This window comes from Dama dama, chromosome 22 (genome assembly GCF_033118175.1).
Source record: "Dama dama isolate Ldn47 chromosome 22, ASM3311817v1, whole genome shotgun sequence".
NCBI lineage: Eukaryota > Metazoa > Chordata > Mammalia > Artiodactyla > Cervidae > Dama > Dama dama.
Genome location: NC_083702.1, coordinates 20,636,827 through 20,650,993, shown reverse-complemented (window position 1 = coordinate 20,650,993; position 14,167 = coordinate 20,636,827). Strand labels below are relative to the sequence as shown.

The 14,167-nt window shown below is 34.2% G+C and overlaps 1 protein-coding gene across 1 annotated transcript; it reads left to right on the top strand.

Annotated features, from left to right (window-relative positions):
- The first annotated feature begins 1,591 nt into the window (after positions 1 to 1,591).
- LOC133043766 (C-type lectin domain family 1 member A-like) lies at positions 1,592 to 12,227 on the top strand. Its single transcript, XM_061124988.1, has 9 exons — positions 1,592 to 1,764; positions 2,153 to 2,272; positions 4,750 to 4,848; positions 5,698 to 5,817; positions 6,956 to 7,006; positions 7,141 to 7,292; positions 8,900 to 9,006; positions 11,830 to 11,995; positions 12,090 to 12,227. Exons 1-8 carry the CDS (start codon positions 1,731 to 1,733, stop codon positions 11,957 to 11,959), a joined length of 813 nt encoding a protein of 270 aa, XP_060980971.1. The 5' UTR covers positions 1,592 to 1,730; the 3' UTR covers positions 11,960 to 11,995; positions 12,090 to 12,227.
- The last annotated feature ends 1,940 nt before the right edge of the window (positions 12,228 to 14,167 follow it).

Here is a 14,167-nt window from a genome sequence, read left to right as displayed (position 1 = left end):
TTCTGGTTCTCAAATATAGTACTGTCATGAGTGTTCTTTAAGAAAATTTGTTCACAACATAAATTTTTTAATGCTAAATCACTCTTTGCTTTTATTTCCCTATATTTATTAGAATTTCTTTTAAAACATGATAAATAAATATGCAATATAGTATGAGGCCTAATAAATAAATGTGAACTATCTTTTTCTCTTACCTACAGTCCATTTGCTTGTGATCACCAATGTCACTAATTTTCTATATTCATATGAATTAAACATAATTGCATATATTGTTTCTTCTTGTTTTTCATTCTTTTTATATTGTTCCCCCTCATTTTCCTTTCTTTTTCCCTTTTTTATATGCTATTATAAGTGCCCACTACTTTGCTACTTGGTTTTTGCTCCTAAACAAAACAAAACTTATTAGAATCTTCCTTCTAACTATTTCTATTTGAAACACATGGATACATAACCACCCAAGTGGAGATGTGGTTAATCATATCACAGGGCTATAGTACAATAAAATTTATTTCATGCTAATATAATAGAACTACCCAAGAATAGGATACTGTGTATGTCTATATAATATTTTCACATTTGCTTATAAGTGATATTCACACATTAATGATTAATACTTTTTCTTTTTTCCTACTTGTCTTAATCTTGACCCAAAGCAACACAATCAGATTTTTAAATTTAGAGTTAGAAAGTAAACAAAATAAAATTGAATTACAATATAGGCAGAAAGTCAGTGTAGAATATTTTTTATGAAGTCTCTGCTTTCTCCATCCCTGGCTTTACTGAGATCTTTAAAGAGTAAGGTTATAATATTCTTTTTAGTCAACCAATCTTGCATTTCATACTTTAAAAGATAAAATATGATCTATTTTTAGGATTACTTGTAAAGCCATTTGATCTGAACTGGACATAGGAGGATGGGAAACATTACCACTGCCTGTATCTGAGGTATCTTGTGTGGTTTCAACCAGACTTAAACATACATTAGTTTCTATGAGGTTATAAACCCAATGAGAAAAATCTTATGTCTATTCTTGTTTGTGTACAGTATCTATTTATTCCCACTGCAAATATTGAACTTTTTTTCAGTTGAGCAGTGAAGAGTAAAAGGTCTATTTCGGTGGCTAACCCAACCATATTTATGTGAATAGAATTTGCTTTTCCTTTGAAACAAAGTTGGGTGGGGGTAGTATCAAAAACTCTAAGCCAATTTGTCACTATTTGGACATATAGATTTTACTATGTGATTTCCATCTTCAAGTGCCTTTGATGAATAGATGTTATTTCCAGTGTTATTCCTTTTTCTAATTAGTTTCCTTATATTTGTATCTTCCCTTACTTCATACTCGTTTCATGAAACATTTTACTCCAGAATACTCAGTTATATTATTTATGATAATGGCTTTTCCTAATTAATTTCTGGAGCAATGGACTATTACCTGAACAAGCCAGATGATACTTAAAGGCTGGTTGTATATAGTTTAGTTAAGTAGGGGTGACTATTTCTGTATACCTATTAGAAAATATCCAGTTATAGATTCACATTTCCTCTGTGGTTATTTTGCCAAATTTAGTTAGTTTCATACAACTGTAAGTAGCGGCTTGAGGCTATGTCTGGTCTTCTCATCAACTCTAGGAAGAAAGTGGAAGAGATAACTCTTCATTCACCTGCCAACATCTTTGTAAGCTCTTCTTCACACTTGGGATAAATAAATAATCCAAAAGGCTCTAGAATGTCAGATGCTTCAGACTATGAACAACATCCAGGTATCTTTTCTTTTAAAATCTAAATGACCTATGCCATTTTAGTGAAAATACGATTTTGGTTGTTTATATTTGTTATAAGTGCTGCTTATGATTATTCTAGGAGCATTATAGTTTTAATATTCCCAGATTACCTGAAAGAGTGCTTTTCAATATATTTACAAAATAATTATCTTATTTCTTGACTCTATCCAAAGTGTAATCAACCAGCTTAAATACTTTTAGGAAAGCTGGATGGGCTGTTGAGTGGAAATGTGATTTGAGTATCTTTGATTTTATTTCTACAATATCTGTATTTCTAGGGATCTTTGGAAATAGTAATGGGTCTTAAATTCTAATCTCATTTGTTTTACAAAGTTATAAAGCTATGATATATTTTCTGTGCTATAAGAAAATACAGAGCAGACAGAGGCCATCCCTATTGTGGACGTGGAACCACCTCTTGCCCTTCCTCCTCCTCCTCCTCCTGAGGATGAATGGCGTCCAATTCCTGAGCACACCAATGTGAACGGTAAAGTAGATATACTAGAGTTTACTCATTTATGGTCTCTCTTTGTTATCTTTAGGTACACCTTCCATTTCATGTTTCACTAATTGTTACTATTTGGAAATTTTAAGATTTAGAAAAAATATAGAGATAAAAATGTTTAGAACATATATAGGAATAAAACAAAAGTGTATTTTCTGACAGAGAGATTTGAAGTTTTCATATATGAAGGAGCATAGTTAAAGATGGAAGAAGTCATGGTCCAAATTTAGAATTGTTTTCTTACATGAAATAGAGAACTTGATCAAGTTTTAAAACTCAGAAAATTTGTAAAAAAGACAAAGAAAGGTAAAACTCTATTACATGATGCCTCTTTTTGACCATAATTAACCAACATCATTTAATAGAAGAGAGTTTCTCAACCTCAGCTCTAAGGACATTTTGGGCTAGATAACTCTTGGTTGTGGGGCATTGGTTAGTGACTGTAAGATGTTTAGCATCTTTTTTGACACCTATGCACTAGATATCAGTCCTACCTGATCCTCAGTTATCACATCTAGAATGTCTCCAGACATTTAATATTGTCCCCTGGGAGTCAAACTTTCCTCTGGTTGATAATCACTCCAGGAAGTAAAGTCGCTCAGTTGTGTCTAACTCTTTGCAACCTCATAGACTGTAGCCCGCCAGGCTCCTTGGTCCATGGGATTTTCCAGGCATGAATACTGGAGTGGGTTGCCATTTCCTTTTCCAGGGGATCTTTCTAACCCAGGGATCGAACTCAGGTATCCCGCATTGTAGGCAGATGCTTTACCATCTGAACTACCAGGGAAGCCCAGGTTATATTATACAGGAAGTTGAATAAATGATTTGGATATTAGTTATGAAAATAGCTATTTCTTTTGATGGCAGCTTTTCATTTTGTTTCAGAAGTACAAAAAAAAAAAAAAAAGAAATACCTTTTTTTACACTAGAATTGATACACTTGTTTTGGAGGGAAATAAACTTACCAACAAAAGACTACTAACAATGATCTCTGAAAGTTTAATTTCTAGAATGTGGGGATGAAGCATATATTTTTGTGAAATTGAATAAATTATAGATATTGTTTCATCTAAAACCAGATATTGTCCATTTAAAACATTCACTAAGATTTATAGTAATTCTTTAGGAACGGGGCTTCCCAGGGGGTGCTAGTGGTAAAGAATCTGCTTGCCAATGCAGAAAACATAAGAGATTCAGGTTCGATCCCTGGGTCAGGAAGATTCCCTGGAGGAGGGATGACAACCCACTCCAGTATTCTTCCCTGCAGAAGGTCATGGACAGAGGAGTCTGATGGGCTACAGTCCACAGAGTCACAAAGAGTCCAACACGACTAAAGTGACTTAGCATGCACACATCAAGGGAATATACTACAAGTCATCAAGTTTTAAAAAAAGAGTTCTATCTTAATAATAGCACAGATTTAATATTGATAAGCATTTCTCTATCTGATTGTATTAATGAGGGCAATGTAGTCTGAACTGAAAGTTTGTGCCTAGTATTTAAGGATAATTTTAATAATACTTATATGTAAATTTTTTACCTGCACTCTAAGTCCCCAAAGACATGCTCAGGTTTCATGATTCACTAGGAGAACTCACAGGACCCTATAGAGTTGTACTTGTAGCTGAGATTTATGACAATGGAAGGATAACAAACATAATCAGCAAAGGGAAAAGGTGCATGAAGTGAAGTGTGGGGAAGACTAGGCTCAACCTTCCTAGAGTCCTCTCCCAGTAGAGTGGCACTGGTCACAGGAATTTCCCCAGCAATAATTCGTGACAATGTGTCAAATGTTGACAACCAGGGAAACTCATTAGAGAATCAATGTTCAGAGTTTATTAGGGAGTTAATCCCATAGGTAGCATCTGGCTGGCATGAAACAAAATTCTAGACTTCTTTTTTTTTAATTAATTAATTAATTAATTCATTTATTTTTTCAGTGGGTTTTGTCATACATTGACATGAATCAGCAATAGATTTACACGTATTCCCCATCCCGATCCCCCCTCCCACCTCCCTCTCCACCTGATTCCTCTGGGTCTTCCCAGTGCACCAGGCCCGAGCACTTGTCTCATGCATCCCACCTGGGCTGGTAGACTTCTTGAAGGAAGTAAAAGCAATATTGTTTGTACAAGCAGAGAAGACAAGGTGAGCCATTCCTGTCGATTAGTGGTTGTGGAAACTCTACTGAAATCTAGTCCAGATACCAGCTATGGCCAACCTTATAAGTGGGCCTTTGAGGATAGAAATCAGGTCTGCTACATTAATTCTTTTCTGTACATCCTCTAAAATACTTTTTTCTCTCTTATTCAGCCTAATAGTTTATAGTAATTCACACACTGGGTATTATTTTTCATAAAATATACAGCACTTAAACAATAACATTAAAATAATGATATTAATCTTTCCAGTAACAGGAGCTTACTTATCTCTGATTTTTCACTTACTCTGTTTCTTAGCTTCTCGTTTTCCCTCCTCTGTCTATGGAATAATTACTGTGATCCTGGGGATCTTCAGCCTGCTGCTTTTGATGTTGTGTGGATTCTTTGGTTACCAGTGTAAGTCCAATTAATTGGGGGAAAAGAAATAATAGACTGGTTGTCAGATTGTCATGTTTCTTTAAATCATTTCCAGATAACAGTTTTTGGTAAATGTTTTATTGCCATACTGAATGGAGAAAAGGAAAAAAATGACATAAAACTATTACAACTTTTTACTTTATGAATGAATTTAACCTTTTGAGCTCTCAATAATCACATTTTTCCAAAGAGATTATATTATTGAAATTAATGCAAAAGATATTCATAGTAGTGATTGATCCTGTATTATTATGAAAACTGCAACCTACTATCAAGCTCAATGAATTTATAACTGTCTTTATTCTGAAAATAAAAAGTAACTTATTTTGCAATTTCTTCACACTGCCCATTTCTCTAGCATCCTAAATTAGATCAACAGAATATTTTAATTAGTGTTAAAATTGTTCACAACTAGTTAAGTATAGTGATTTCACATTGATAACATTAGTTTGAAATTCAGAATTTTAAAATTTGATTAGAAAGTGAAATTCTACACATTACATCAAGTCATGATGCTAAAAGATTTATTTGAGACTTGACTTTTGTTGTTGTCATCTGTTTTAATTCAGCAGAAGCATTGTTCTGTTAATATAAGCATACATTCAATCTTACAAGGAATTTGGATGATATTTTAGATTTAGGTGTAGACTTTAAAAATAACAGTGGATAAACAAAAACATATTTAGCTAAATATCTTATTATATTTGTTAAAACATTTATTGGGAACTTTATTAAGGATATACTATAAAAATTAAGCTTTACAGTCTAATACTCTACCATTTCACAACTGAGCATATCTTTTATACTCATCTGGAATTCTTGTTCTAGACTTTCAAAGTGTTCAGGAATCAGAGAGCAAGATGAAGAGCCTTAACCAACGGATTGAGTCTTTCCAAAACAAAGAAAAAATATTTCTTCACGTTAAAAACGTTGTTGACCAAAATAAAGGTATTTTTAGAGCTAGAACAAATTATCTTTATAGAATGCTAGATTGTTTTTCTTGTTGCAGGCATAAAATGGTTGGTTGCATGATACAAAAAGAGTTTATACAGCAGCATGGTGGTTTTGATGGCTTCTTGTTTGTTTGTTTTTTAATTCTTCATTGATCTTCTGAAACTGCAGGAGTCTCACATTTACCAAATATATCTTCTTGTATTAGTTAACTTGTTCACTCAGCTAAGCATTCACATTTATTCAATGCACACCAGGTGCCAGCCACTTGGCTGGTGATCAGTGATAAATACAATATGAATCCTGCCCTTGGGAAGCTTAGAGAAAACATATAAATCAAACATAAGCAAAAGTTTCAAAGTGTGCAGCAGAGGTATGTGCAAGATGTTCAGGAAGCATGAAAATGGAAGAATGCAAATATCTGTAAATCAATGGCATTTTCATAGTTTCCAAGTGCTACCTAAGGAGGGGGTGTTTATAATAATAATCATAAGGCTTCTTTTATGCTATTTAATTATGCTATTTATTTATCATTTATTTATACTATTAAATTATAATATAAAAATAGTCTAAATAAGTATTTTACAAAGGCCTTGCATTAAAATCTTAGCTTTTTCCTTTGAAATATTGATCCTATATTGAATAATTAAATGAACAATCTGAGAGTCCATTAATGATTCATCATGTTTTTTAAAAGCCTGGCTTCTTTTTTTTTATTGAAATGTGATTAACACATGACTTTGTATAATTTTGAGCTGTACAACCTGTGGTTTTGAAATATTTGTATATCACAATATGGTTACTATAAAAGCATTAGCTTATGCCTTTATTATGGCACATAGTTATCATTTCATTTTTTGTGTTGACAATAATTGATATCTATTCCTTAAGCAACTTTGGGCTTAAAATACTGTACTGCTGACTATAATCACTAAATTGTGTGTTTTAAAAGGCTGATTTCTAATCACCTGATTACTTCAGGCAGAGATGAAGCTAATTAAATAGGGAAGGGACTGGACAAAAATTATTTGTACACTGTGCTACTTGACCAGTTATTATTATTACTCTTGAAACAGTACAAAATCAGATGAAATGTGTGGTCTTCTCTAATATTAAGTCTTGTTGTCTTATATAGAAATCCTTGAGAGGCTCCAAGACCAGAATGAAGAACTAAATGCAAAAGGAGGTAATTTGGAAGTGAAACAATTCTGAGTTGACAATAATTTTTAATAACGACCTCATTCTTTTAAGCAGGGAAGTGTGAATACATGTCTTTGTTTGGGAGGTTCTGTGGGCTCTGAGTTATATTTTCTTTCCTAGGAGAAGGGTGTGGATCTCCTCTGAGTCACTGGGTACAGCACAGAGACCATTGCTACCACCAGACCGTGGAAACAGTTTCTTGGTGGAATTGTTCTGATCTTTGTATCTCTTTGAATGCTACATTTTTAAAGACAGAAAGAAGTAGATTGATGGTGAGATTATATTTCATTCTTTACTTCTGGGATATACATGTGTAGTAGCCACCAGGGGAAGAAAGGGCTCACAGGCAGCTCTGCAATCAGGGTAAAGGGTGCCCTCCTGCTGCATTTCCACTCATCTTCTCTTGAGTGCTCCACCTTTCTTTCCTAACATACACGCACTCATTCATTGCGGAAACATTGCATTTGCTGTTCCCTCTTCCCTATTGGCTCAGAGGGTAAAGAATCTGCCTGCAGCGCAAGAGACCTAGGTTCTATCCCTGGGTCGGGAAGATCCCCTGGAGAAGGGAATGGCAACCCACTCCAGTATTCTTGTCTGGAGAATTCCATGGACAGAGGAACCTGGTAGGTTACAGTCCTTGGGGTCTCAAAGAGTCCGACAAGACTGAGAAACTAACACTTTCACTTCACTGCGTGTGATATTCTTCTCTCTGATACAACCATGGTGAACTACTTCATCTCCTTCAACTGTTTATACACTTGTCACCTTCTTCATGAGACCTTCCCTGACACCCCTACTTAAAATTGCAGTCTGTGTATCAGTGCTTACCCCACCCCTCGACCTCTCCACTTCGCTTGTAGGCATTCTTACCCTGTTTTCATTGTTATAGCACTTGTCACCTTCTTATATATCATATCATTTATATGTATGTTGTTAACTTATATCTGGCCTACAGCCCCCCAAAGCAGGGATTTTTCTCATTTTTGTTCAGTGATATATCTCAAGCTGTAAGAACAGGCACAGAGTTGAATAAATGGTCAAATAATAAAGAGATTCATGTATTGGTATGGTGTCCTCTTCAATAGAAATTTTTCTGTTATATCATCACTTACTATTTGGCTCAGAAAAAAATAATATTAACCTGGTAAAAATATTAAAACATAAGCCAAAAATTGTGAAGTAACTATATCAAATGGAGAAGGGGGTAAGAAAATAGAGCATGAGACTAAAAATTCTGGCTTCATAAAATAGGAAGTCATAGGACAAATAAGAGCAGTTACTTGTCTGGAGAAAGGCATTTAGTGAAGGAGGAATGACTACATATATATATAAAGATATATATTTCACATCACTTGATTTCTAAAACCAAGTGCATGTATTTGTGCAATAAATTTTAGAAAATGTGTGTAAGTTTAAAAAAGTAGATGAATTAAAATACAGCTAACACGGTGCCCTTTCTTTTTACAACTTAAATATTTCTAAAATACACTGGGGAAATAGAAACCCTTTTCATTACTGGGACTAAGCTAAAAAAACACACAAAAAAGATGATTAGCTTTCTTTTTTTTTTTCTTCTTTGTGTTTAATTCCTGGCTTGAGAAAATGCAGACACTGAAGAACTCAAATATTTTTCAATGTTTCATTTATCAGTGGGCATATATGTACTGCATTTTTTTATGATTCTTTAGACACAAGTAGATTCTTTTTTTATGATTCTTTAGACAGAGGACAGGGAAGCCTGGCATGCTGCAGTCCATGGGGTCGCAGAGTCAGACACAACTGAGTGACTGAACTGAACTGAACTGAGACACAAGTTCTGTATTTTTATGTCTAATGGACTTTTAGTGTTAATAGCTTTGTGCATTCTGTTTCCATGCAGTGTATTCTGAAGTTACTTGCAGTAAACCACACTTGGCTTGGCCTGTCTTATAAGGAAGAGGACAATAAATGGAAGTGGGAGGATGGTTCTCTTCCTTCTTCTGGCCTGTAAGTTTCTGCTACATAATCCAATGCCTTACTCCTTTTCCAATGTCTGGCCCAAAGAGTTTTGAGGAAATAGAGATTATTAGGGACCAAATTTAGTCCTCTTTACTTCTCGCTTTTGTTATTTCCTATTATATTGTCAGCAATTTTGTATATCATTAAGTCATTTAGATATTTTATAATTAGTGTAAGTATATCCTTATTATTAGATGACCTGAATGATTATAATTTCAGATAAGAAATATAATTATGGGAAAGAATATCATAAGTATGAATCTGAGTACCTCTCTGGTATTTTTATTGGGAACAAGTATAGAATTGTCATTTCTCATCCAAATAATTTGGGCCTATATTTGGTTTTAAATGCATATTTTTCAGTTGTTATTCAGAAACACTGCATTACACAACTATGTCAGGAAAAAATATTTCAAGCTCTTTCATCACCATGTGCCAATCTTAGAGAATAAGATTGATAATCTTGAGTGCCAATAATTTTTTGTTCCATTAGGTTATATTATTCTGATGTTTAGTAAGGCTGTTTTTCTTCTAACTTATAATATCAATACTTTTGACAGTTTTATCCAATTTATCTTTTTATTTCTTTTAAGATTTCTTGTATATTGTTTGTATCTTCTCTTGCAGGTGCAGCATTCCAGTTTTTTCCTTTAATAATGTGTTCTTTAAGTTTATTTGCTTTTATCATATGAGCAGAGGGTTAACATTTAAATAAAATGAGATTGTTTTATTTATTTGAAATTTATCTTAACACATAAAGGCGTGAAGGAGAAAGTTGGGGCAGATACATGTGTGTTCAAATGTAGATGTAATTATACCTGTCTCTCTATATGTATTTCAATTAGGCAATCAATTGTCACAGCACTGCTTACATGATTTATTTTTTTATCACTGGTTTTAATATCATTCATCATATACTAAAATTTAATATTTAAATAATTTTAGTCATCATATATGCCCCTTAAATATTTCACAGTTTTTATGAATATTTTGTGTGTAAACATATGTGAATATTTTCCTGAAATTGTTGTACTAATGCATCAAATTTTTAATCTATTTTAACTTTTATGGTTGATCATTTTAGTTATTGGAATTTTGTGAGTTGAAAGGCTCCCTCTACTTCAAACCTTGTACAATGTTTGGAACATAGAACATTCAATAGATATGTTGAATTAGTAAATGAAATAATGTATGAACTATTTTGGCAATTTAATTTTCCCCACACAGTTCAGCATTTCTTTCTAGTTCCTTTGGTATTTTTAAAAGAAATGTACTATGCCTTTAGCAATTCAGTAAATAAGCTTTGCCTTTTTTTTCAGATAGTACTAAACAAACAGTTTTGCTCTAGAGTGGATGAAAAGTCATTTTATTGACATTGAACTAAAATATTCTTTATAATCTAGACCTTTAGTAAAGGATTAAATTCAACCAGAATGTTTGGTAGCATCTTCCCACTAGCATTTCTACCAGTTGTGATTTTATAAATTGAAGTAAGATGAATGTATCAGAGCAGAGGCAACTGTCCCAGCATAGTACATACACAGCTGATCCTTGAACAATGTAGAGCAGGGGTGGGGGTTAGGGGCACCAACTCCTCCATGTAGAAGAAAATCTGCTTAGAAGTTTTAATTGGCCCTTTAAAACTACATGTTAAACTAGCCATGGATCCTGTAATACTGTAGTATTTGCTATTGAAAAATATCTTCATATAGTAGAACAGAGTAGTTGAAATCCACGTTGTTCAAGGATCCATAGACGCATACATGCACATACTCTCTCTCACACACAAATATAGGAAATGACAGCCCACTCCAGTATTCTTGCCTGGAGAATCCCGTGGACAGAGGAGCCTGGTGGGCTGCCATCTATGGGGTCACACAGAATTGGACGCGACTGAAGCGACTTAGCATGCATGCATGCATAGTATATATATATATATTCTGAATTTTGTTAGTAATTCTGGCTAGCTTTATATCTAACATATTTACAAGTAAAATATTCCCATTCCAGCTGCAATTGTACATGCATGCATTTTCTTCTTTTTTAAATTAATTAATTAATTGGAGGTTAATTACTTTACAATATTGTAGTTGTGCTGATCTATTCTTAAACTTAATTCTGTATCCCAGATCATATGTCCTGTCTTTCCTGCTATTGCCATAATTTTCCAAACTGGACCAGTCTCTTCTTCTTTATATAGGTGTATTGTACATTTTCCCACATATAAAATATTGGGTTGGCCAAAAGTTTGCTCGGATTTTTCCATAAACTGTTACAGAAAAAAAAGAGCAACCATTTTGGACAATAAGTAAAAATGAAAGTCGCTCAGTCCTGTCCGACTGTTTGCGACCCCATGGACTGTCCACAGAATTCTCCAGGCCACAATATTGGAGTGGGTTGCCATGCCATTCTTCAGGGGATCTTCCCAACCCGGGGATCGAATCCAGGTCTCCCACATTGCAGGTGGATTTTTTACCAGCTGAGCCACAAGGGAAGCCCAAGAACACTGGAGTGGGTAGCCTATCCCTTCTGCAGGGGATCTTCCTGACCCAGGAATCGAACCCGGGTCTCCTGCATTACAGGCGGATTCTTTACCAACTAAGCTATCAGGGAAGCCAACTCTTACAAATAATTACCACATTTTGTGATACTTACTTATCATATGCCTATCTCTTTTTGTATATACCAACGTATGAGTTCTTTGAAAAGAGGGAGAGTGAGTGCCTTTACCCCCCTGAGTTCCCTACAGTGCCAGGTATAATAAATTTCACACCTCATGTTCTAAAGTAATGTTACCTTATTTTAACACAGGGAGTGGCGTCTACCAAAGCCAAGTATGGATTTCCAGGGGAAATGTGTGTATGCAGGCATGCACACTGTCGGAATAGATAACTGCACTGTGTCTTCCTCATGCCTGTGTGAGAAGCCTGTCTGTACTTAAAACTCAGAAGAAGGAGGTTAAAAGAAAACTGATGAGGTTTGCACATCTCAGTAACATTCCAGATTCACAATCTGCCTGTCTATTCTACTGTCACTTTACATTATTCATAACTCTTTTTCTTTTTTTGCAGAAACTGAAAAATGACTTCATGAAAGAAGAATCTAGTCTAGAGTTAAAGCAAAAATATCAGAGTGGCACAGAAAGCATAGACACTCAGAACCTTTCGATTTTTTGAGAATTATACAAATGAATTAATAAACATATTTGTCATAAATACTTGGTCTTTGGAGTCTTTTTATATTTAAAAATCTACTTATTTATTTTCAATTGTGACCTATGGAAATAAGTCTGTAAAACAAATATAGTGGGGAATATAAGTGATAAAAGGTTTACAACATAGCATACAAAAATGTAAAAAATACAAAGAAATATGAATAATAATAATAAAAGACAGAAAAATTTAAAAAATTAAAACAAATTGCTAAAGTTATCTGTTTCTCAAAACTGCTTACAATAGTCTTCCTAGCAGATTTTCAATATATCAGTTTCATTTAGCATCTTTAATTTCTTGCTTCTCATCTTAGTGGAAAAGTTAAACTTTCTGCCAAAGGCTATTTTTGAATAGAACCTGGGTCAGTTCTCCCCTAAACCCCACAGTTTCAAGTTGTTATGTCATTAATTCCTCCATTGCCTACATGCAACCACTTCCACTTAAAGAGCATTACTTCAACCCATAAATATACCCATACATCTCTATCTATTTGTTATATTAATGTCTTCTAATCACTCCTTCTGTAGGTTTCTTTTCACAGTAACTATACTTGAGCAAAACTTCTACACTGATTATGTACTTTCTCACTTCTCAATCATCTTAGAATGTTATTATTCATCTTCTCTTTTCTCCTTTTTATTGGTACTGCTTTTGTTTGACACTATCTGTTATTCACTCATTCACCCACTTTGAATCTTTTTATGTGTCTCTTTTAGGCAGTAAGTTTAACTCATAAATTCAATTTATTTCAAAATGCTATTTCTGAGATAAAATATTTTATCTCATGCTATTTGATCTATCAATAGAATTTTACGGGGTACTTATTTCATTCTTCTTAACACTTTATCATCATCGTCAGCATTGTTATCTTTGGACACAATATTATTTTACTTTTAACAGCTTTTGTTCTTTCTTAGTTTTCTTCTTACTACTCTGGTCCCGTGCACTTAGTCTTCTTTATGGAGTTTTCATTTGCTTCCTAATGTTGATGCTTGAAGTTTTTATCAAGGAATATTCATTTTATTTAGGATAACATATGGTTTATTGTCACAGGTACAGTAGAGAGGCTTTTGCTGTAAGAGGTAATAGACCAGAAAAGAAAGTGAAGTCACTCAGTCGTGTCTGACTCTTTGCGACCCCATGGACTGTAGCCTACTAGCTCCTCCATCCATGAAATTTTCCAGGCAAGAGTACTGGAGTGGGTTGCCATTGCCTTCCCCAGGGGAATCTTCCCAACCCAGGGACTGAACCCAGGTCTCCCACATTGCAGGCAGACGCTTTACCGTCTGAGCCACCTGGACTCAAATATTTCTACTGCACCATCAGTATACCTAAGATTCTGCCAGTTATTCTATGAGTCTCAGTTTCCTAATTTACAAGATGGGGATAATAGCTGAAGCTCATAGTTGTTTGAGGATTAGGCAGGATCATCTGTTTGAGGCATTTAGAAGAATGACAAGAGTGTGTCCAGTAGATGTTAGCTACTATTTCAGATGAGAAGGAAAATTTGAAGTTTCTTATAAACAGTGAAACATTGTAAGATTTAAAGGTATTTTTGTTATAAATAATGATGGCAAATGTAGAAATTATGGTGGTTGAATGCATACTCTTCATACACTTCACGTAAACTTTTTAACCTTTTTAAATCTACCTCCCCTTTTTTTATATCTAGAACTCCTTCCTCTCCCCTTATTTTTTCATTCAATTACCTACACTCTTTTCTTTGTTTACTGTCTTCCTTTCCTTTTACTTGTTATATTTCAGGTAGAGTTCATTAATTACAAGTGACAGAAACAGAATTTAACCTGGTGTGGGCAAAAAGGGAGAATTTTTCGAAATATACTTGCTTAGCCCATATCATTGAAGGAAAGTTTGAATAAACAAACCATAAGCAAGGAGATGGAGTAGCTTAGCCACAGAGGAAACAGGAGCTGGAA